The sequence below is a fragment of the Chrysoperla carnea genome, chromosome 3 (assembly GCF_905475395.1).
Source record: "Chrysoperla carnea chromosome 3, inChrCarn1.1, whole genome shotgun sequence".
Lineage (NCBI taxonomy): Eukaryota > Metazoa > Arthropoda > Insecta > Neuroptera > Chrysopidae > Chrysoperla > Chrysoperla carnea.
Genome location: NC_058339.1, coordinates 76,533,361 through 76,560,480, shown reverse-complemented (window position 1 = coordinate 76,560,480; position 27,120 = coordinate 76,533,361). Strand labels below are relative to the sequence as shown.

The 27,120-nt window shown below is 29.1% G+C and overlaps 1 protein-coding gene across 2 annotated transcripts in view; it reads left to right on the top strand.

Annotated features, from left to right (window-relative positions):
- LOC123294776 (diuretic hormone receptor-like) overlaps window positions 1–27,120 on the top strand; it is a 402,325-nt gene that overhangs the window by 275,075 nt on the left and 100,130 nt on the right. For both annotated transcript variants that reach the window (XM_044875917.1, XM_044875918.1), the window contains 2 exons: window positions 15,627–15,831; window positions 21,354–21,447. In XM_044875917.1, the coding sequence (XP_044731852.1) occupies window positions 15,627–15,831; window positions 21,354–21,447 (299 nt within the window). The remainder of the gene's footprint in view (window positions 1–15,626; window positions 15,832–21,353; window positions 21,448–27,120) is intronic.

Genomic DNA, 27,120 nt, shown 5'->3' with positions numbered 1-27,120 from the left:
TCACGATAAAATATTCTTAAAGTTTATCGATAATTGTAGGTCAAAGGCATGGACACAAGTGAATGTCCTTCTATTATCGTTGAATACTTTTGGATAAAGCATTTTTCCGTAGTTTGCGTGTTTTATTTCGATTAAGGCTATAGAATGACATATTTTATTTACATTTAATGAGGATCAACTTTAAAATTTAAAGTTCCGAAGAACTAGATCCAATCTGTTGTTAGAACATGATGTCACCCAATCAAAGTCTGCAACTGTTAAACTTATTTTTTGATTGGTTAAAAACAAAACAAGCTATTATACATTATAGATTACTAGCTGTGAACTACCCGCTTTGCTGGGCAACATCCCCACTTGCACCCCTCCCTCCACATTTCCTTGCGTGGGATAACAGTTTTGTAATGTACACGTCATGCTCTTTTATTTGATACCCCACTTAGGTATATTTGTAAATATTCGATAATTCCTTCCCACTTTCTCGCTACACCTTTCTACCCTCCGAAGGTTAAAAGTAGATAAAAACAATAGATCTTTTAAGCTGGTTGTATATCGTGTCAATATTTGAGCTTAATCGATGCACAACTTTTTTATTTTTTGAAGCATATCCCTTTCAACCCCTATTTCAACCCCTTACTCTACTATAATATGGATGTATTATACATAAAAACCTTCCTCTTGAATCACTCTATCTATTAAAACCCGCATCAAAATCCGTTGCGTAGTTTCAAAGATTTAAGCATACAAAGGGGCATAGGGACATAGGGACAGAGAAAGCGACTTTGTTTTATACTATGTATTGATTGAAAATGACCCACTCTATATATAATGTACAATAATAATTATAATTGTATATAAATGTATGTAATATTATAGATAATAATAAATAATAATTATTATACTTGGTATTAGTTTAAAATAATAATATGTCATAATATTAACAAATACTAATTGCATTTCATTATAATAAACTGTCTATGTTAGTTAGTATTATTAATATAAAGTATGAAATGTATGTCTTTAATGTCAACAATCATAGTGTGTAGTTAGTTTTAGTGTATGTATGTTGTCTAAAGTGTTATTATTTATGTTTATCAACCAAATATTACATATGACTGTGTTTATCAACAATTTATAATAATAAACAGCATACAATCAAAATTGGCTATAGCGACGAAAATGAAAAGTTCCAGCCAAAATGATATTTAAACATACCACTATTTCAAGTTACATCTAGGCATATAACTATCACAAATATGACAGAGTACATGCGTTAAGCAATGCATCTAAGTAACAGGTATTATAGATGTTATATGAAATTGCAAAAGTTACTTGTATCGTGGCATTCGTGTCTTTTATGCTATACAACAGTTCTTCTGTTGTATGCTTGCAGAAAGTGGGGGTCAACACATGTATATAATACCTCTCTCTTAGATGCATTGCTTAACGCATGTATTCTGTCATACTCGTGATATTTATATGCCTAGATGTCAGTCAAACTAGCGGTATATTTGGTACTAGCTTTCGCCCACGGCTTCAGAAGAACAAACTCCCATCATTACCTGTAAAATAAGGAGTACTTTAATATTTATTTTGGAATTTTTTTCTTTTAGACCATGCGAAATCGAGATATTAGGGCAACAGTTGAAAAAACATTTTTTAAAGAAGTCTACAGGGAACATATGAGGATAAAATCTTCCAAAATTTCTTTTTGCTATTTAAAAAAAATATATGTACATAATATTATAGAAGGCTATATATTTATAGCTATTGTAGAGTTATTTCCTCAAATTTAAACTCAAAGTTTGCGTTTTTTTCTACTAATTAAAGTGAAAAGCACCACCTTTAAATACTATTAAGACCCTTTTAGACTTTTAGCCTTGTTAACTTTATTTTTAACCGAATATCGGCTTTAGCGATCAATGAGTCATCCATAACAACCAACATATGGACATATGCACTTACTTCCGCTTTAATATAAAAATGTAGATATCGCTAATAGCTATCGGATTCGGACTATCGGATTTCCTATAAATATTCCTTGAATTTCGTTATAGCCAATTTTGACTGTATTAAATATGTGTGACAGACAAATCTCTGATTGCTACTGCAAAGCTAGATAAATTATAAATAATTTATAGTCTTCATCGAATTAGACAATTAGTCATATATCTAGGACCGTTTTGCTCAGATTTATACACACTTAATTGAATCGGATTATATGAAAAAACGATTCATGCAAAAGTTACTTATATTAAAAAAAGACGAATTTTTATACTCTGTACATATGAAACATATATCAAGGTATACTACTATCAGTCCTAAGTTTGTAAAACTTGGTAACATTGATGATACGAGCTAAATTTTGGTATATGTCCATAAAAACATTCATAATTCGCTCATTTCCATTGTCTATCTATCAGCACGATAGCTCAAAAACGAAAAGAGGTTTCAGGACATAAAAAGTGAGTTTTAGTTCGTAAATGTGCAACATAGGTTAATTAGGTTTTGGCTGCGTAGGACCCACTTTGTAAATCGTAAGAACAAAAGTTTAAATATAAAAGTTGTTCCTTATAATAAAAATAAACGACTTTAAATTTCAACATTTTTTTTTCGTAAATTTCATTGATTCTCTCCCAAAGCGTAAATTAGGGCAAAAATTTGGTGTTTATTTTCCCCAAAACTTTCAACACTCTCTATACAAGGTATTTCTACAGCTAACTCACGATTGTTTTTTTTCACAACTTAAAAGATGAAAATAAATGAACACGAACGTTGAATAAAAATCCCTGATGCTTTTATAATATTGAATTTAAGATCATTTATACGCTGGTATCCAAATACTTACCAAGTTTCATTTAAAGCAAATTTTCGACAACGAATCCGTACCTGTTCAGATAAAACTTTAATTAACTTTTGAGTTATACCTACGTCCATTGACATGTGGTATTCCAAAGAGATGGGTTTTTATTCTATAACAGAATAAAGTTTTTCTTGAAATTACGATTTTTTACCACTATACCCTTTTTTTAAACTAAAGTCTTAAAATAAGAAAATTGTTTATTAAGTATTTCAAATCAACACTTTTGTTTAAATAATCAAATAAATGTTTGCTGAAAACTAAAATACTCCTACAATTTATGTAGAAATACTAAACTGTACATCAAATATCTGCTATTTGCTATTGCGCGTGGAATTTAATTAGTAAATGGTTCTCTATTGTGCACTTTTTTGAAACACTTGGTATTTTTTAAAAATATTTCGTGCATTCTTTTTTTGTAGAAAATAATTCAAATACAATTGAATATTGTCGACTATTTCTCAGAAATTTAGAATGATCTCCCTTCATTGTTATCGTTATTCATACACAACACATTCCTTACAACAACAAAAAAATCATTCTTCACTCATGTGAAATGATGAAGCTCCGATGAAGACATCCATTAGAGTATTCAACTAAAAAAAAATTTGATTGAATATTTTTCTTGTAGTTTTTCCTGCGTTCCGTGCTAGAAAAATCTGGTGTAAAATATACATTAATGTTAAATGAGAAATACATATATCTCTTAATTTTTAACCCCCGAACTAAAAAGGGGTTATACGTTTGACCGCTATGTGTGTTTGTCTGTCTGTGGCATCGTAGTGCCTAAACGGATGAATCGATTTTAGTTTCATTTGAAAGGTAATTTAATGGAGAGGGTTTTTCGCTATGTTTCAAGTGTGAGCTTAGGTTTCCGTGACCGAAAAACTAAAAAATTAGCGATGATCTTTAAAATCGATTCAGTTTGTAAAAGGCATGACATAAATAATTAATATGGAAATGTATGGTCAAATAAACCTGGTTAAATTCATTTCAAAAACCTTGGGTGGTACGCCATATTGGATATAAATGTGCATGCAAAATTTCAACTCAACAAGCTTTATCCTCAGCTTATTGAGTTGAAATTTTGCATGCACATTTATATCCAATATGGCGTACCACCCAAGGTTTTTGAAATGAATTTAACCAGGTTTATTTGACCATACATTTCCATATTAATTATTTATGTAGTAAAATTCAGTTGTATGATTTCACTCGAACACAATTTTTTATAGTCAAATTCACATACATACATACAAACATTGCCAGTTAAATAAAAGCTTGTAAAAAGAGATCGAGGAAAACTAGAGGAAAAGTTAGTTCAGTATTGAGGGTTAGAAAAACTTTGTGCATCTTTAAAATGTTGGACAGCAAAAGAATGATTGAAGAATTAGAAGAGATAGATGTAAAACCTCTATCCATTGTTCGCCACAGTTCAAACTTTCAAACTAACCTAAATTTCTAATACCTCCGCGGATAACGTTACTTGCTTAGAATTTCTTGCTTAAAATTAAAAGAGATCGAAAAACAATGATAACTAATAATCTCAATATCAATAATTAACAGCCATATCTGGTCTTAACTTGGCTTTTCTATCCTTGATGATTTATTTCGTATTGTAAATGTAGCTTTATAAATTTAATATTCCCAAGTACAATTTATATCCTTGGAGATTAGATTATACCACCACTAATGTCCTCTTGTAAATACACCTAGATGCCGATATTTAAACTACTGATTTATGGAGTACATAGATTTTAATTATAACTTAAATATCAAGATATATAACTTTATCATAATCCCAAAATAATAAACAAAGTATAAATTATTCTATGGACGTTTTAGTATAATGAAACTAAATATCTAAAAAGAAAAATTTGATGCATCTTTTCCTACTTGGGGGGGGGAGAGGGTAGTTGTGGGCTTTAATCTGTTTTTACAAATTACAAAAAAAAACTGTGCATCAAAAAAAAGAGTTGTACTAAAAGTTCTAGCCGATTTAATTGTGCACACTTTTTTTCCACTTTCTAGCTTCAAAATTGACCGAGATGAAACAATTTTAAAATGGTAAGAGATACAACAAATCGTAAGAGATACAACAAAAGTTTAAAAATAAAAGTTATTAATTATGAAAAAAAATTAACAACTTTTGTTTGAAACTCTTTGTCATAAGCATCGCTTATCCGAGAGGCCGCAAATTATCACAAAACTTTGGTGTTGATTTTCTTCAAAACTATCAAAGATAGGGAGTTGAAAATTTGTAGGTAACTTCCACTAGTGGTCTTGTGAAACATTCTCGAAAAACGAAAAAATTCTAGAAAATAATTTCGAAATTATTATTTGCTTATTCCCAATCCTACAAATCGATATTAATTCCAAATTCTAAAAATTCCTTAGATCAAAAGGACACATTTATTTTCTTACTTTCTTATCTCCAAAAATTTTCGTTTGCTTCACAAAGAAAAATCATTCATAAAAATTTTAGAATCAAATTTAACTTTCTTTTATAAAGTAAATTTAAAGTAATATTCATTATTTACCTTTTTTCGCTTGTTTTATACCATGTATATGAATTATACCAAGGTATACTAAGTTTAGTCCTGAGTTTGTAACGCTTAAAAAACTATTGATGCTATGAACAAAATTTTGGTATAGGTGTTCATAAAATCACGTAATTAGTCCATTTCCGGTTGTCTGTCTGTCTGTCTGTCTGTCGTCTGTCCGTCTGTTATCACGATATCTCAAGATAGATAGATATCAAGCTGAATTGCTTATAGCATGCTTAGGACGTAAAAAGTGAGGTCGAGTTCTTAAATGAGCAACATAGGTCAATTGCTTCTTGGGTTCGTAGGACTCATCTTTGTAAACTGTTAGAGATAGAACAAAAGTTTAAAAATTTTCCTTTAACAAATAAACAACTTTTGTTTGAAACATTTTTTCGTAAACATCACTGTTTACCCGCGAGAGCGCAAATTATGTGCAAATTGTATAGAATTTATTATATGGGAATATCAGTTATATATGTGTGACATGTATGTATGTGTAATGTGATAGAGTAATCAACACTGTCCATACATGGTATTTCAACAATTAACTCAGTCAATCGTTTGTATTCACTTGCTTTAAGTGATTTGAATTCAAAGGACCATTAAAATGCTAAAGCTATAATAAAAATTTCAACATAATGTCTAAACAATTTAAACATGTCCCAATTTCAATATATCTCATTTTATTCCTTGCAGAAATGTTGTTCGAAATATAATAGCGTTCTATTTATTCACTGGTATTTTCTTAAAGAGATAATAATACAATTTTTATAGTACTTTTTCTGAATCGTATTTCTAGTTATTCGCCTAGAAGTTATTTAAAGAATTCGATATGTGTGTTCTTTTCTATTGAAAAGATTCTACACAAATAATGAAAAGCATTTTTTTTCTTAAGACTTTCTATAGTCAAATTCATTAAATACGAACAATCGTGTAATTACTATGATGCCTAAAAACCGTATTTTTCTCGAAGATTTGAACGATGCTCGAAGTATTCTACAATATATTTTCTCATAATTCTTCGAGTTATATAATAACTTTTGTCCACGTCTTCGCTCGTGATAATGATTCATTTCAATGTATTCCATAAATGATTCATTTAATGAACCGTTGATTCATTTAGAGAACCAATTTTAAAGACTTAGAGAAAAGACTTTTCTTACATTCCCTTGGAAAACAACGTGGCATTCTTCCATGGAGTTCGCTGTGCTCCTTTTAAGAATGAAATAAAAGTGTGATACAGTATACTTCTTTCTCAAACCATGAGCACATAAATCAATTTGTACAATCCTAACTTAAAAAATTACAAAGTTTCATATCAACTTTCTCCTCGTATTTTTACGCCTTGGATAGTGAATTTTTTGAAAATAGTTAGTAATACAGTTTTCTTTTGAACCATTAGCTCATATATCATTCTTTGCAATTCTAATTTCAAAATTGATAAAGCCTCATGCAAACATTCAACCATATTTTGAGCCCCTTACGCGATAAATTTTAAAAAATACCTTCAATACAAGAAGCGGTGTATGGTTGATCTTCACCCATCTGATAATTAATCAGATGAGACAATAATATTTTTAATTATCTTTTGACTATTTTTTTTTTGACTATTTTTAATTAATTTTAATCAATTTTTTTACATGAAAGCAAGCCAAAATCATCATTTTCTTAATTAAATTATCTTTCTCCTGATACCAAAGTCGTTTGGTTAACAGATCATTGATAACACACAAACGTGGATCTATATTTATCTATTTTCCCATATGCAAAATTCGCATCCTCTTTTTACCCCCTTCGAGGTGGAATTTTGGAAAATCCATTCTTATCGGATGCCTACGTCATACAAAGAACATACTATCCAAGTTTTATGTCTCTACGCTCAGTGCTTTAGTAGTCAGTCCTTCAGGACAAAGCATTTTATTGATACAAATTATAAGAAATGTAAATTTCAATCTCTTCCAATACAAACAAATGCTAATCTAAAAACATGGGCGTTACATGGGCGTAACAAGATTTTTGTAAGAAGAGGAAACTAAACCCCCTTTTGATTTGGCCTCGATGGGAGTAAATCAGAAATTTTTGGTCTATAAATTTCATAAATTCAACATTTGGCATAAAAACATACTTAAGCAACAAAATCTATGTCCATTTCCAGAGGAGAACGGTCGGTCTTCCCGGATGGTAGTGTTCCTATAACCTTAAATAACATCATATTTATTTTAAATAAATTACAAGCAAAAGCATGTTTTTATTTATTATGGTCTTATAATCGTAATAAAACTTATGTATTATTTTTTCCACGAAATAAAGACTAAAAAATAAAAATAGCGTAAATAGAGAAAGTATTTTTTTATTGTATTATTCATTTTGAATAATAAATAATTGAAGCTAAAAAAAATGGGTGGGGGGATAAACACACGAGACAAACAAAGCAACAACGAGCTTTGTACTTGGCTGTGCAAAAAATGGATGTTTTTATTTTGCTATTTCGCTGTATATTCGGTTTATACGCTACATCTAGCTAGAGAAATTCTGTTGTTGTACTGTTGGTTATATGTATAATGTTCTTTTATAAAAAGATAATAAAAGTAAATTAAGTGTCTTTAATGCTGATTTCATTAATGGTGCAGATGGGTTTTCTATAGAAAAATCTTACATCTACATTTTCTTTTTCCATTTTTTATAGTTAGCTTTATTTTTCAACATTAAAAGTGGAAAAATGATCCTAGTAAGACACTTCTCAAAAAAAAAAAAAGACAAGGGTTTAGTAGGCATTGTAACTAGTTTTTATTCTACAAATTGTATTTTTTGTAAATATTTCTTTTTAAGTTAACCAAATGTGCATGAGTTTTTATTTTTATGCATTTTTGGAAAACATAAAAATGTTTTATAAGCAAAGTATTACAATTTTTTCAATTCTTTTGACATGGTCTTGTTAATTAAATGCGTACAAAAGGCTCCACGAAGCCAAGAAATTGTACCGCAATTATTTAAACATTATTGTTAGTTTATAATGAAAACAAAAATTCGAGAAAGTTTTGTAAATAAATAATTGTCTAACTTTTAGATAAATTTCCAACGTCAATAAATTCTTTAAAGTGTTTCGAACACACCATAATTTTTCAAAGTTTTATATTAATATTTAATACCTTAAAAAAATTATTTAGTGTGAGATTACAATAATCTAAAAATGTTGCAAAAAGCTCTATTAATTCCCAGCGTTAAATTAAAATTATAAATAATCAAGATAGACTTCCAAGAGTGGTAGTTTGTATTGGAAATTTCCTCCTGTCTAAGAATCTTTTTAAATTTCTTAGTAATTAACATATTGGCAAAAAACGAAATAACTTTTTTTGTCATCTTCAATTGTTTATAACTTTTGCAATTGTTCAAATTAAAAATAAATAAGAGATTAAAAAAATTAAAAAACACGCTTTTGTAACTAGATGAACTAAACGGTAGAAAATTATTTCTTTAATTTCCAAAAAAACATTTTATCGTTATCAAGAATCGTGGGGTGCTAAATTTCAATTATTGTAAATATTATATAGGCTGATATTGGTAAAACAAAAGTAATTATAAAATATCTTAAAAAGCACCACACGCTTTTTTGTGATAAAATGTTTCTTTTTTAATTTAAAGAAATTATTTTCTACCTTTTAGTTCAGCTAGCTACAAAGTCGTGTTTTTAAGTTTTTTAAACTATTCTTTATTTTGTATTTTTAGTTAGTTAGACTATTTTTTATTTATCAAAAATTTAGTATAAATATGGTGGAAGCGCAAATACATGTACATATTTTCGGATATGGAAATCTTCAATCCTGGAAATCCCGATTAGGGTAATCAAAAGACCTTTATATTATTTTATTGTCATCGGTCCTTGGAAAGTATGCCAAATTTCGATTTAATCCAACGTTTTGAATTGGGTCAAAATCATGTTCAATGTTTCCGTTACATACTAACATACTAAAATACTAACATACTAACATACTAACATATGTATGAAGCTAATGAAAGCGTGCTAAAATGATTAGTTTAAAATTCAGACAATTTAGCTGGGCAGTCAATTTGCATGAGGTTTGTGCGTTGTTACTTCTAAAAAAATATCTCGTGTATTGTTATTTCTAAAAAATATATCAGGTATTGTCATTTCTACAAAAAATCTCAGTTGATTTTCTTACCTACATTCCATGACAGATTACCCAATAAGATTTTTGCTCATACATTTATTATATTTATGATTATCCTTTGTTCGTCAAATTACAATTTTCACAATGCTTGTATTCATTGTTCCTTGTTGTTAAAAATGATATATGCATAATTTACATACATTCCTATATTTTATTATTATTTTTTTTAAATACTAACCGTTGCCATTCCTACTTAACTATATTATTTTCATTGGGAATAAAAAGGAATAATACATAAGTTGTTGTGTGTTATTTGTTGTTTGTTGATGTCGTTTATACACTAGAAGTCAGTCAACATTATGAAATTTGCAAAAGGTATAAGTAAATAACAATATTTCATTCGTTTTTATACGGTATGTAATTTTTACAACTGTACATACGCTTTATGAAAGATTTGAAGTTTTTAAATAAAAATTAAATTGTGTTTTATAAAAGCATACAAAAAACAAGTGAAAACAAACAATTCACTGAGTTAATTGTTGAAATATCCTGTAAAGAAAGTGTTGAATGTCAGTACTTGCATTATTTTTTTATGAAGTAGAAGAATTTAAAAAACCAACACAATTATGTCGACCTTTAGACCGCCATTTATTTGGTTTAGGAAAATTTTCGAAAGTCTTATATTGTTTTTGATTTTTTGAGAATATTTCACAAGACCATTAGTTGAAGCAACATGCAAATTTTCAAATCCCTATCTCTTATAGTCTATAATATCTGCTTTGCTCGGTATGTTTATACCATGTATATTTGAAATATATCATAGTATATTAAGTTAAGCTGTGTTCATAAAATCACCTAGTTAATCTATTTCCGGTTGCCTGTCCGTATGACTGTCTGTCAACACGATAACTCAAAAACGAAAAGATATATCAAGCTGAAATTTTTAAAGCGTGCTCGAGACGTAAAAAGTGAGGTCGAGTTCGTAAATGATCAACATGAATCAATTGGGTCTTGTAGAGGAGACAGAAATTCAAAAAATATATGTTTTCAATTTTGATAGTGAATTATATCCGGAACAAATATTCAAAATATCGAAAATTTAAAATTTTGTTGAATTATTAGGCTTTCAATATTTCAAAAACCCAGGCAGATATCGAAAAATTTTATTATTTACTTGAATTACTTATCTTTTTATTTACTTTTCGTCTACATTCATGCAGTTGTCACAAAATTAATCATCAAAATATGATACAAATAATTTCAGCCACAAGTCAAAACTTGCCTTGGCGTTCGTTCGTACTACTTTCAGAAAGTATAGGTTTGTGTCAATATAATCTCGTAACAACACAAGTAATTTTCAATGCTACGTAGTTTTTTTTTAAAGTTTGAGTTTTATGTCTATGGATTGTAAAAAATAATCAAATTACATTTCTTGTGATACGTTCAATATAAGCATTTGTACGTTAAGGATTTTAAAGGATTCCTTCATATGTGCGTACTAAATCTATCTTCATACACATATATTTTTCAATTACTTACTCTTAGGTATATTTCATGATCCATGTGAAACTGAACGCAATTTCTTTCACATATCAGTTTCATTTATTCAATTATGTATCTCTTAATACGGTTTTCAAGGCAATGTAAATTTTATAAAGTAAAGAAAATTACTCAATGTTTCAAATTTAAGAAACTTTTGTTAAAAATTGGTAATTTTTCCAAAGTTTAAAGAGAAACAAACTCATTGAATTTCTATCTAACTTGTTGATAAAGTATAAGGCTCGTTGGGATATCATATAATAAAATATATAAGAAAGGTAATAAATTTAAAAAAATATAAAAAAAAAAAAACTTTTAACAAAAAGGCAACCGACTTCAAAAGAAAACATTTTCAAAACAAATGATTATGTACTTAAAAGTAAAAAATAACGATAATATAATGTTGTTAAAATTATTGTTATTTTTGGAGTCGGTATCAACCAAGCTACTGTAGCAAACTGTATGGCCATAGTTGTTTTCTTGGCTGACACCGACTCCAAAAATAACAATAATTTTAACTACATTATATTATCGTTATTTTTTTACTTTTTAGTGCATATTAATTTGTTTTGAAAAATTTTTCTTTTGAAGTCATTTTTTCTTATATTTATTTGTCATTATAAAAAGAATCATCGAAATCAGTTGGCCTGATATTGAGTTATTCGTCCTCTTGTCGTGCATACTTTGTACAAATTTAAGACTTTTATACTTTTCTCATGGATGCCGTTGTCAAAACTGAATAAAAATCAAATGAGCCCACACGGGAAGCACCAGCTTTTAAATAGATAAAGTATCATCAAAATCGGTTCACCCAGTCGAAAGTTTTGTGGTAACAAACAAAAATATAGTCGAATTGAGAACCGCTGCTTTTTTTGCTTGAAGTCGGTTAAAAATCGAAAGTAGATTTGAAACAGACATAAAATTCAAATTAATGTACCTAAAACAGAATAAATAATAAATTTATATAATAAACATATAACAGAAAAACAATAAAATATTGTGAATAGAAGTAGAGTTAAAAAAAAAAAAAAAAAAACAAATGAAAGCAAACAATTGACTGAGTTAACTGTAGAAATACCATGTATAGACGGTGTTGATAACGCAACGTAAGGAAAGAAAATATGCATTTTTAGGTAGCCACACTCATAACGGATATACCCATATAATACATACCATAAAATTTGCACCTAGTTTGCGTCGTCGAATGTTTACGAAAAAATGTTCCAAACAAAAGATGGTTATTTTTTTATAAGGAACCTTTTTCATATATTTAATTTTTTTTCTTATCTCTTACGTTTTCATACGGGTTTCAAATGTGTCATACGGACCCAAGACCCAATTGATCTATGTTTCTTATTTACGACCCCACTTTTTACATGTTAAGCACGCTATAAATATTTCAGCTTGATATCTCTTTTCGTTTTTGAGTTATCGTCTCCGCGGACAGACGGACGACCGAAAATGGACTAATTAGTTGATTTAATGAACATTTGCACCGAAATTTTGTTGGTAGCATCAATATTTTTAAGCGTTAAGAACTTGGGACTAAACTTAGTATACCTTGATATATTTATATATACATGGTATAAAAATGTCTCTTCATTAGCTAAAGAAATATTTGTATCAAAACTTAAAACATGAATATTTAACTTTTTGTTCACGAAAATTTGTTTGTCAAAGAATATTTCATCTTTTCCGCATATTACTTTGATTGGAAATATTTAAATAGAAAAAAAAAATTATATTCTAAAAATTCAGATAAAATCCCGGAAATTAAAAAATATATATAACTATACGCTTTAGTGTTCCACGTAAAATATTATAAATATTTTATTACGATATTATATCATATCGAGATTAAAATATCATTTTAATGTATGTATATTATTCAAAAATATTATAAATAATTTATGGAAAATTTGATTCATTATATGGTAAATAAATGATAATGAATTGTTTATATCAAAAACATTGCAAATAATTATATATAAATAATTTCACAAATTTTAATTTTTATTTATTTCAGAGTCCCGTGGCTTGTTTTTATAAGCTAAACTAACGTTTTATTATTTCTATATTTATTTATTTTTATCCTTCCTAACAAATTATAAAAAACACTTGACTAGAGTCTATACTTTCCTCACTCCAAAAAATCCTACACAGCCACTGGATTGCTAAACGTTGATCATTATTGTGCTAGAACCGGTACAGTCTTACTAATCTTGCCGTCCGTTTTCGCTCCATTTATTTTGTTTTTACATAAATTCACCATTTAGGAAAGTTTTCGTTTTATAATCTACCCAATTTCTACGTTTCTATGAAGAGCTGAAATTGACACACACTTGATCGATTTAATACTTTATTATGATAAAAAATATTTACAATTTTTTTCACTTTTAAAGGAAGCACCTTAAGTACTTATTTTTATAAATATATTACGCAGTCATATCTCGCACATTCTTTAGTACAATATTTAGTACTTAAACACAATGGAGATATCTCTACCGTTATCACTATATAACTTCCTTGTACGTTAGTCATAATTAATTCAAAGAGAGTCAGAAAGGAATTCTTTACTGAAATCTAAAAATTGTTTGTACTACCACATACAACAAAGTTTTAAGGGTAGTGGGTATAGATTGATGAAAACCTCACAACGAAACCATTAAAAACGGATGGGCAGACCGTCACTAAATTAGCAACGAGTAACACACAATATTATATAAGAGCCAAGCAGCTCTTAAATCCTTCAGCTCAGTCTTTCTAACGTTAAAGGTAGCACAAGACTACCGTATGTCCATAAATGAGCTGGCGGAACAAGTGAATGTAAACCTGGTATGGGTACCGGGACACAGGAACATTCCAGGAAATAGCGAAGCCGACGAACTTGCCAAAAATGGCACAATGTTGCCGGACACAAGCATCAATGAATATGCGGGAGTTCCATTTGCGAACGGCTTGTTGCTTCTCAAAGGGGATATCTTAAAAAGGGTCAATCTAAGATGGATGGAAGAACGTACTTGTGGTACTACAAGACATATATGGTCTGAGTACAATCGCAGGCGCTCCGAAGATCTTAGATCACTTCCAAGGGCCCCTGTTTGCAAAGTTGTTGCGGCTATTACAGGACACTGGTTGGACGGGAGGCATGCTGAACGCCTGAAAGTGTATCACGACTACTGCAGGAGCTGTCACAGTGTTGAGGAGGGGGATACAATGTCTCATATTCTCTGTCAGTGCCCAGCTCCTGTCATGAGGAGATGGACTTACTTGAACCAACCTCTCTTTGACGAACTCTCCGACCTGGAGAGTCGCCATTTTATTCAATTCGGACTTAAATTGCGACCGCTCGAGAGTTTACAGACACATAAACGTATAGATACACGTGTATATACATATATAGTATATAAATTTTAACGATGGTAATTTTTGACATCTAGTAGGTAGGTTCCATGAACATTTGAAGAAAATTTTTCAAAATTCCTTCATCAGTAAAAAAGCAATAGTCATTTCCATCGGCAATTCGCTAATAATTACGATTAGCTAATCCATATACTAATGAAGACTACTTGGTAGTCAAAATACGTATTTATAAAATATAAAAATTGATCTAGGAAATTGGGACAAAAATATAAATTCATTTAATCAAACAGATTTAGGGATGCTAAAAATGGTTATTTGAAAACTTGATATCGAATTTTTTTTCACGGGTAGAATACTTCTATTATTTCGTACAGGGAAGTAAAAAGTAAAATTATAATTCACAATGGCGAAAGTTTTTATTAAAAAATAAATAAAAACGTAAGAAAATACAATAACAGTAGAGAGAAACCATTGTACAAATTAAAAATAATAAAAATATATGTTAAACGTTGTAGTATTTAAAAATATTGTGGTTTTCTTTTATTATTTAAATTCAAAATTTTATTTTTAATATTATTTTGTAATAATTATATATCTCAATTTTCCCTTTTTTAACAAAGATTTTCTTTTTATTACAATTGAATATTTTGTAAAGGAAAACATATTTTTTGAAAACAATAAATATGGTAATACAGAAATCTACTTTATTCAAAAATAGTACCTATTCAACACCTTCAAACCGTCAACCGATTGGTAATCTATAGTCACGTGGTTAGAGATTTGCTCACCCGTTGTGTGTTTCAGTAAAAGTGATCTGTTTTTTAAAAAGTTCGCTTTTGTTCAAATTTAATAAAGAAACGCGCAAATTAGATTTTTGATATCAATTACTGTCTAAACTATTCGGTTTACGAAAAAGTGTTTCAAACAACAAATATTTACGTTTTTATAAAGAACAACTTTCTAATTTAAAATGTTCGCTAATGTTTGACTGAATCTTTTATAAGATGTGTGCCTTTGAAACTAACATTTTTCTTACCCAATTCCGCTAGTCGGAACACCCCTGAATTTTATTGAGTTCCGATTATCAAAATTTTACCTGTATTGCTTAAAAAAATATATGACGATTTCATCAATTTGTTGTAAAATTGATATTATTGTATTATTAATAATTTTCGTGACTTTTTGTTTCAGAGAATGCAAGTAAATGGTGTCATTTGAATGGTACATGGGATCGTTATACAAATTATTCATCATGTAATGACGTCATACGTAATGCAAACAATGATAATCAAGAATTTGATCCTGGTATTGAATTAACAAGTTATATATATTTTATTGGCTATACAATATCATTATTAGCATTAACTATAGCAATTGCGATATTTTTATACTTTAAGTAAGTATTTCTAAAATTTTATTTTGTTTTTCATTCGATTCTAGTTCTAGTTGCATGCAATGTAGAGTAAAAATAGTAACCCGAAAAGAAAAACTATCACGACAAATGCTGTATACAGTTTGACAAACATCTCGTTATCCATTTATAAATATATGTATTAAGGAAAGTATCTCATACCTCTATCTCTATATATTATAAATGCGAAAGTAAGCGTGTTTGTTTGTTTGTTTGTTTGTTACACTTTCGTGCTAAAACTAGCGAATGGTTTTTAATGAAACTGTACAGCAATATAGCTCATACTTCAGAATAACACATGAGATATAATTTATAAAGATATATTAAAAAATAAATAAATAAATTTAATTTGACATTACCAAAAATTATAGATTTCTATAAAAGTAGTCATTTGACATTAGCATAAATTACAGATTTCTGTAAAAATAGTTAAAATAAAATATTTCACGACCATCTTTTCTGATATACTCAATGAATAATTACGACTATTATACATTAAAAAAAAAAAAAAGAAAACCATACATAAATTTTACCTGTATAAAACAATCCTTACCATTATTTCGAGTGTTATAGAAAGGGGATAAGCGAGAGCAATCTTTATCAATCTTTACTTCTAAACCCAGCGAAGCGGGTGGGTATCACTTTAGTAATATATGAAGTAAGACGTTCTTTAGCATAAAACAAAGAAAATAACGCAGTTGTGTTGTATAGCAATAACAACAATCAAGGCACTGTCCCCTATGTGGCATGATAACTATCAATAAGCACACGAAACCTACGCATGTGATTGCTATATGAAACAACTGTGTAGTTTTCTTTGTTTTATGCATAAGAACATCTTACTTCATATATTAAACTCTTCTTACTTTATATATTATCAATGGCTAACCAGATGGTTGCCAAACTATACAGTATCATTCAGTGTGTATTAAATTTTAAATTAAATCAAATTAATTACCGTCGTCAAAATCAATTTCCAAGAGAGAAGATACTCTGGCTTCCACAGGCTCCGAAGCTGTGAGTATATTAAATTACTTCTGCATTCACCATGTCCTCCAGACTGAAATCAGAACAAACAGGTATGCAGAAATAATTTATGAGACTTCATCAAGATTACGATTGGGCCTGAAGCAGCATTGTCTTAGTGAAAATGCAGATGGAACCGTTAAAACTTCACTATCTCGCAAACTATTGCCATTAAATAGGTTTAATATTCAATATTTTCTGAATCTTTTAGGATTTTATTTTAAATGGCTTTTATCAGTAATGAACCTGAATCGACAATTTAATGAAAATGAAGTCCAAATTCAATGCCACCTACAGATCGAAACGCAAAAACTTTTGTTTGAAATATTTGTCTTTAAAAATAAACGACAATGAAAATTTTCGATTATACATTTTATATCTGAGACTTCCGTCTTGCCTAGTCATTCAAAAAAAAGTAAAATTACTTCGAAAAACTTTCTAAGAAAAGTTTAATTTAAGAATTCTCATATATAATTGATACAAGATTTTATTTCGATATTATAACAATAAAAAAATATTTATAAATCCATTGTCAAGAATAATTTCGAATCATGCAACATTGGTCACACATAAAAACATTCCTGTGTTATTCTTACAACCATAAATCACCAACATGACATCTGGAATAGTTCCATAAAATGTATATATATATAAAGTTTTTGTAGAAGTAGGAACAACAAAGTTATATTCATTCATTCAAGTTTAATATTATAAAACTAACAATATTTTTGTTCGTATGTAAATAGAGAGAACATTTCTATGTGTAGTCAGTCATCTAGTATTTCTAACTAGGAACATGTTTACATCCTTAAATATTCATTGGAGTAATAACAAAAAAGAATAAGGTTTTTAGTTTATGGTTAGTTAAGAATATATCGAATAAAAATATATTGAGTGCTTTATAAAATTTTGGTATTAGACATGCTTTTAAAAAAAGAACTATTACGGTTAATAGCTCGTTTTGTAGCTATTACCAATAAAAAAATAACTTAAACAAAGTAGCAGAGTTTGATGAGGGATATCATGTGCTGACATCAGATAGGACAAAGTTCTTCGGGTTGCTTTAATAGCCATTTTAGATCCTAAAAGGTTAGAAATAAAATAACACTTTAAATAAGAAAAATGATTCTCATAAAAAAACAAACAATATTTTATTTTAAACATTTTTCGAAAATCGTTAGCTTTGAGAGTAAAAGCGGCGTAAAACTATGTTATTATTGTATTCAATCGAAAAAAGACACGATAGCAACAGGAAAATGCTTTAGTCAAACTTTGTCAATGGCAATAGAGGACATTTGGCTGTGCCCATCATCTTCAAATGATCTTGAAAATTTACATGGGCTTAAAAGAAATTAACAACAAGAGAATGACCTTTATTATTCTAGATAACTTTTGTCAAAAAAATTAACGCAGTTTCTCTTTCGATTAAATGCTATAACAACATATTCAATTTATATTCGAAAATATTAACCTTTATCTATTCACTTTTGACATCTAATGTACGGGATGTCCACAAATTGAGAAAGTTCGATAGTAATGATCGTTTAAAAATGTAGACAATTTTGAACAGATATAAAGGGAAACGGTTCAAGAAATCACTCCCGAGATATGTAGGAGTGAATTTATACAATTTTGTAAAGGAACAATTACATGTATGGAACACGAAGGTGGATATGTTGTTGCCAAAAAGAACGAAATATAACTGTTTAGGAATGAATTGTTAACGAAGAAAATGTTTTCACAACTTCAATTTGAAAATAAATTTTGCAAATTCTATTTATAAAACACGTTATCCGTTATCAAAATTAACCAATCATCATACTTAAAATGTTTATTTGTTAATTTGAAACATTTTTATACCATGTATATATGAAATATACATAGTATATTAAGTTTAGTCCCAAGTTTGTAACGCTTAAAAATAATGATGCTAGGAAAAAAATTTTGTCATAGGTATTCATAAAATCACCTAATTAGTCCATTTCCGGTTGTTCGTCCGTCCGTCCGTCTGTGGACACGATAACTCAAAAACGAAAAAAGATTTCGAGCTGATTTTTACAGCGTACTCAGGACGTAAAAAGTGAGGTCGAGTCCGTAAATGAGGTCAATTGGGTCTTGAATCCGTAGGACCCATCTTGTAAACCGTTAGAGATAGAACAAAAGTTTAAAAGTAAAAAATATTTCTTATCAAAAATTAAACAACTTTTGTTTAAAACATTTTTTCGTAAACATCACTGTTTACCCGTGAGGGCGCCAATTATGCGGAAATTTTATGATATGTACTATACTTGATTATCAGTTATGTATGTGTCACATGTTTGTATGTGTAATGTGATAAAGAAATCAACACTGACTATGCATGGTATTTTAAAATTAACTCAGTCAATTGTTTGTTTTCACTTGTTAAAATAATTAATACCGAACTTTTATTTTTCATACATTACGTTACAATTATTATTGTTGGCGTAAGTAAAAATAGCTATCTTAAGTTTGTTTTTTGCCTCAACGTATCAACCTTCGTGTTCCATACAATGTAATTGTCCTTTTACAAAAATGTTTAAATACTCTCCATCATATTTTTGGAGTCTACATTTCTAAACGGCTATTAACATTCCTACCGAGCTTTTTCTATTTCTGACACCCTGAACATTCGATGTCAAGAGTGACGATAAAGACTAACTTTTTTTCGTAAACCTTATAATAAAAAAATTTTCCATATGTAGCCAACTTAAATAGCACTCTGTATATTATTTCATGTTACAATAATTAATATTGAAATACACACAAAAACCTGGAACTACTCAGTTAAAACAAAATAACTCTATTCGTATATATATATAGTTTAGGTACTATTAGGTTTAAGGTAAAATAACTTCCTAAAGCTTTTACTATTGTTTAGTAAGTTAATATTAATGATAATGCTATTATATTCATGTTCTGAATGACCATTGGTCAGTTCAGTTCAGTTCAGTTTGGTTCATTTATTTCTATGATAATTAATTGTTTGAACCCAGCATATCAAAATCTATACATATGGGGATAGCATGTTCAAGCCTAAAGTTTATTAGTTTATATGTTAGCATCGAAATTATCACTAAACAAGTGAAAACAGACAATTGACTTCAGCATGATATCTCATTTCGTTTTTGATTGATTGTGTCCACAGGCACATAGATAGAAAACCGAAAATAGACTAATTTAGTGATATTATGAGTACCTATACCGAAATTCTGTTCGTACAGTTCTATCAAACCAAAGTGGCACTGAGCGAGAGAGAGTGCAGATATGAGTGCACATACATATATATCTCTTTCGCAGTGCCACTTTGGTTTGATAGAACTATAGAATCAATATTTTTAAGCTCTACAAACTTGGGACTAAACTCAATATACCTTGATATAATTCATATATGCATGGTATACCTAATAATGTCTATATTTGTAAATAGAATAATTTTTACGTTTTACATCTATGTACAATGGGATGACCTTTTTCGAAAGCGTAAATAAAACGGAACTATTAAAAGCTTTTTTATTTACCAATTGCTTCTTTTCTTCTTCTATCTCCTATCTTTTATTTTGAACTTGAGTATACTAAGTTTAGTCCCAAGTTTGTAACGCTTATAAATATTAATGCTACGAACAAAATTTTGGTATGGGTGTTCATAGAATCACCTAATTAGTCCATTTCCGGTTGTCTGTCTGTCTGTCTGTCTGTCTGTCGTCTGTCTGTCGTCTGTCTGTCGTCTGTCTGTCGTCTGTCTGTCGTCTGTCTGTCGTCTGTCTGTCGTCTGTCTGTCGTCTGTCTGTCGTCTGTCTGTCGTCTGTCTGTCGTCTGTCTGTCGTCTGTCTGTCGTCTGTCTGTCGTCTGTCTGTCGTCTGTCAGTCGTCTGTCTGTCGTCTGTCTGTCGTCTGTCTATCCGTCTGTCATCACGGTTACTCAAATGCGAAAAGAGATATCAAGCTGAAATTTTTAAGCGTGCTTAGGACGTAAAAAGTGAAGTTGAGTTCGTAAATGAGCAACAAAGGTCGATTGGGTCGTGTGTCCGTAGGACCCATCTTGTAAACCGTTAGAGAACAAAAGTTTCAATGTAAAAAATGTTCATAATATAAAAATTAACAACTTTTGTTTGAAACATTTTTTCGTTAACATCACTGTTTACCCGCGAGAGCGCAAATTATACGCAAATTTTATAGTATGTATTACATGGGTATATCAGTTATGTATCTGTGACATATATGTATGTGTAATGTGATAGAGTAATCAACACTGTCTACACATGGCATTTAACCAATTAACTCAGTCAATTGTTTGTTTTCACTTGTCAGCTATAATTTCGGTCCTGATTAATTATCAATAACCTTTTAAGGTTTTAAAATATTTAATTACTTTTTTCATTATCATTAATTTTTAATTGCTTTCAATAACAAACAAAAATAATAAGTAATTTTCATTAATTTTCTCTTATTTTCTTGTTTCAGAGATTTGAAATGTTTAAGGAATACAATACATACAAACCTAATGTTTGCATATATATTAGCTGATTTTATGTGGATTTTAACAGTTATATTACAAGTAAGTATACTAACTCATTTTTATGGCTTTATTTTCTTGTGTGTGCTTCGACTTTATGTTTGAAATAAATAAAAGGGATGGGTAATAATTTTATTAATAAAATTAATTTTATAATGTTTTTAATTGAATTTTGATGTATTTGTTATATAATAATTTTTTAATTTATATTACAAATATTTAATTATATTATTATAAAATATACTTATAGGCATATAAATCGGATATTCTAAATACACAAATTCCGAACACTGGATAAGCCGAATGCCTCTGTTATCCGAAAGAGCCTACCGCTCCTGCTTGTTCTTGTCTCATAAAATATCGCAGCGCCACTCAGTAAACATACTATGATCCGAAAAGGGTGATTTACTTTAAATGTTAAGATCATTTTCTTTTTTAAAAATTTTTTTAAAGTTTTGATCAAAAAAATGTTTAAATATTTAACTATTCGAATGTTGTAAAAAACAGGATTATATACAGACACTCAAGATCAATTTTAAAGTTGCAAAGCGCGGATCCAGAGAGAATTCGAAGAGGTATTGTCAACGAGGTATTGTCGCAAAATTTTAAGGATTTTTCGAAGACGACTAAGTTTTTTTTCTCAATTTTAGATAACCATCTCTCTCTGGATTAATTTTGACCCAAAAATACAAAAATCTTGTTAAATTGACGTTTAGGCAAGTATTGGTAATTGCTTTTATCATCTTTTTGGATAAAAATTTTATGAGTAATTTTAACCCAGACCATATATCTCAAGCAAGTGCCTTTCAATTGACAAAAAAAAAAAAAAAAACAGTGTATACGATATTTATTTACATCATGGTCTCTCGATTTAATTAATGTTTTTAATATGATACATACAGCGTAAACTAAATATTGGCAAATATCTTGTCTAGTAATCTTCATTAAAGAGAATTGAAAAAAATACTCTCGAACCAGGACAGATGTGTTTACGCCAAGTAAGTCTTCTATCAAGGTGTATACCCAGATATTTGACTTCATTTGACAGTGGAAAACTAACACCGTTCATTATAACAGCTGTACACGTTTCTTTTCTCAAAGTGAACGTTACTTGAACAGATTTCATCTCGTTAACTTGAATACGCCACTTATTCAACCAATGTTGTATTTTATCGGTACATCCGCAGTATAAATTAAATAAATAGTTGGGCCCAGAACACTGCCCTGAGGTACACCAGATTTGATAGAAAACAGATCAGAAAGTTCTTCTTGAATTTTGACTTGGAAGTATCTGTCTTCTAAGTATGATTTTAAAACATAGAAATAAGATCTTGGAATTTGATGTTTTAATTATTAGTGACACACTTTCTTTACCAGTTAGTATATTAGAAAAAAATGGTTTATTTACTTTTTTTTTAATACACTTAGATTTATTTTTTTTCATGTACGAGTAAAAGTGTTTTTCTTTTTATTTTTCATCGTTTGAGATAAAAGTATTAAAAGGTTCGTTTTTATTACCAAGATTTGAAAATGGTTTTAAATCATCTTTGTGTGTAAAGTATAAACCAAAGTTATTTATCTAAATAAATAAACAAATAATTCCGTTTTTATTTTTATACTTTGCTCTGATATGTATCTCTTTTAGGTTCGGATTGAAATGATCATTTCTAGTATAAATGTAAAAAAAAAAATACAATTTTATCAAAGTTTATTGCAAAAGAATCACCAATGCACAGAGTGTTCAACGCACTATCAGATATAGTACAGCTCAAAATAAGTTGACTTAAATAAATTTATCTGAGTAAAAAGTTATTAAAGAATTATTTATTACTTTCAGGAATTAAATATTTACATAAATCCGATTACTAGTGATAGTTGTTACTTGCTATCTAAATTTAAATAATTCATTTACTGAATCAAATTTTAATTTCTAATAATAGAATTTTAGAGTCTGCTCATAACAGGAGTGCTGTCGAGTTAAGTATTCTTTCAACGATATTTTTAGATGCAAAGAAAATCTGAAACACTTGAATGAATTTTTTGATTGCTCGAGTGTTTTTTTGAAACTGGTTCCAATGATTAAAATAGAAAATTTCAATTAAATTTCAAACAATTTTTATCAAATCTAACTTTTTTACGAAATGCGAATCACTTCTTTTTTATAATTCTTATTGATAGAAAGAATTTTCTTCAAATATTTCTCCCATCTCTTGTATAAAATATTTTCAAAAGTTTATTTTAAACTTGTATATAGATGATATAATTTTGAAAAGTTAAAGAATTTGACATCTGATTATGTAATTCTTCACAGAAATATTGTTATTCAACAAAGTTATGTTCAAAAATTACAGGTGAGATCGTTTTAAATATGCGTGTTAAACTTGTTAAGACGGTGTACAAAGTTAAGAGAGTTTTAAGTGAAGTGCGTCAGATATGAGCCGCTATTATTAGTTAAACTAGGAACATATATAAATATCAAAGGGAAGTGTATTTCCTATAATAGTATACATATATTTATTTTATATTAGGGTAAGATGTAATACCTAGAGTTAACTGTGCCTTGAATTTTCTATTGTTTCTTGACAGATATTGCTATTTACTAGGCAGCATTTATATTAAAATTGATTTTATGCGAATTTAGGTAGGCTGAAGACTGATTGTCAGCGTGGTCATTAAAAGCACCTTGTGAAGCTAGACGCTCAGAGTAGCGGATGCTTGTGTAGAAATTTTTAGGTTTCAATCGACACTTTTTACGAAACTGTTCTCTGCAGTGTACTGTCACGATTATATGTTGAAAGCACAGATAGAATTGGGATTTTGAAAAAACAAAAATTTTTCTTTTATTTTTTTTAAAATGGAATTTTTTTTTAGCAAAACTATTTTTTTTTTTTTCATGATAAGTTAAAAGTTATAGGCACTTTCACAAGAAAGAAAGAAGAGAGAAACGAAATCCCCCGACCAAAAAATATTCGTAAAAGATCGTGTAACGTCAAAATGTTAATTAATAACTATAAACAGTGTTTTTTTTTTTAATAACTGTCTAAAACCTTAAAATGATCATGAAAAACTAAAAAATTAAAACATTTTTGTTATAAACCTTATATATGATCTTTCCATTTTTGTAAAAAAAATAGTTAGTTCAAAATCCCAATTGTTTAGGGTAATTCTAGATACGTTAGAGTGTAAACCGTGTAATAATATGATGTTGCACAATTGGTCACACAATCGTATGCCATAGTTCGTTTTTATCGATGGGTATTTCATATCAGTGTTACGAACCGAAACAATTTCTGTTGTGATATTTTATTGCATGGATTTAAAAACCCATAGATGTAAATTTGGATTCTGGGTACTATACTTTCCCCTATATATAATATCAATGTATATAATCCTTTTTATCTTATCCTTTAATATATAAAGTTATTCTCAAAGAATTTAATATAATACATGTTATACGTATATATCGGTTAATATCGCTTGTAAAGAAGACAATTCACTTGAAGGATAATTTTATTTCATTTATAAAATATCTTAAAAAATCAAACAAAGTATGTAGAAAATTCAAGTTATTTTCAATAGAATTCAACGAACTATTGAAAATCTCGTCCGCAGAATTATTACCGTAAAACGAGACCAAATGAGTTCTTTTACCAGATTTCGTCTCGTAATTCGTTAAATTAGAGATGTTTTAGATTATTTTTACAACAATACATTTTCACACTTGGAAAGAAGTTCTTTATCTCACTTTACACGAATAGGCATGGATCGGGCGTAGCCTTGAAAAATGTAACATATTTACCGCCACACAATTTTCTTAGACTAGTGAAATGAGTAAAATTTAATAGAATCTCTCTCTAATTATATATCGAAAGGTACTTCGCTCCTACCATGTACTCTACTTTCCTTTTTTACTTTTTGTTCTCCTTCGACGACTTAGTTTTCACATATTCAGGTTCTTAATGTGGAATGTGAAATTTTTGTTAGCCCTCTGCATTATCAGGTGGCATGGGAGCGCCCCGCCGCAAAAACTGCCGTACCATCCTTCACTGGAACCATTTCGCCGCATTTTCAGGCCCCTATTTGAGAATCTCTGGACAAGACCAGAACGCAGATCCAAAATTTTAAGTCTGTAGATCATTTAGTTCCGAAGTTAAGCGAAAGCAAAGTTTCGCATTTATGACATCACTCACTCATGATCATCAGAATAGAACTAGTACTTCCCATGAACTCAGAGAGCTGAAATTTGGTACAGAGTTAGGGTTTAATGGCCACATAAAGAGAAAACTATAAAAACTAGGATAATCGAAAATCAAGTCACACAACATTAACTATAAGAATAAAGAAATCGTAGTAAGGGACCTTAGACTTGGCACGACTTTGTCTAGATTTCATTATTTTTTAGAGATAAACAAGCAGCTCTATCGAGACTTGCCTAGTTTTTTACAGAATGTTTTTGGTGGGATGTATATTACGTTCTACAATCACATTAAATTTTACATATTTTGAGTAGGCAGACGTATTCTGTCATTCCATAATTTTTGTAAATTCACGCAGTAAATAATAATTCTTTAATTTACTGTGTACGATTTTTATTAAACTAACCAAAGTACACAAACAAGCCTGAAGTTAATATTTTTTGGTTACACTTTTACTCTCCTGACGAGAGAAATTCTCTCAACTTCTGAAGGACTTTAAAATATATTTAATAAAAGATATAATTTTATTTCATAATTTTAAAATAAATAAAATTGTATGAAGATAGTTTCAACCACATTTTCCATTTGAAAAATAAAAGTTATTCACGTTTTAAATGGAGCAAGAGTAAAATGCTCATATCGCGAGTGCTGACGGGTTAAAAACACTAGATAGAGTATCTATAAGCTGGAAAACTTCTATATTGTTGCAACTAAAATCTATAGAGTTAAAACCTCATTATCTCAATATAGTTTTTTCGAGAAAATCCTTTCAGAAGGCGGAAACGCTTTTCATCAAAATTGAATAAGTATTCATAATTGAAATTGATTAATTTTTGAATACACGGTAAAATATATGTTTCGAGTTTTAAATTATGAAATGATATAATAATTTGATTAGGAATGAACCTATGATTTTATATATTTCAAACACTTGCCTTCAATATCATCACATTTCCTTATATCGCATGTATACTCAATGTCACAAAAAATGCTCGTTTTAAAACATTCTAAGTGTTACTATTATAACATAACATATGATGCGTACGTTTAGAATGTTTTAACTGTGGCACTTTTTCTGACAGTGAGTGTATCTATGTGTTATAAAGAAATGAAAAGCTATTTTCTCTTTTGAAAATTTTAAAATCACATTAATTTTTTTTCTAAAAAGAATTTTGTATTAAGAAAATGTCAAAAGATTTTTACATTATTAAGGTTATACGAACACGTCAAATATAGATAGACTCTAAATGCCTGATACAAGCGCATAAGATTTTAAAGAGTTACTGAGATTGTCAACATCCGTGTTAGATATAAACTAAAACAAGAAACAAAGTGATTATCGAACATGTTACTTATTGTCGAAGTAAGGAAGCGCCAGCTTCTTCTGTTGGTCAAGATATAACATTGAAGGAGTGTTACTGGAAATTCTTGAATAGGTGTAAGTGTTCTGACCAGCAGTTTTGTGAACATCATTACAAAATAGATCAAAATTCTTAAGAAATTTAAATCTTCGTTTTGC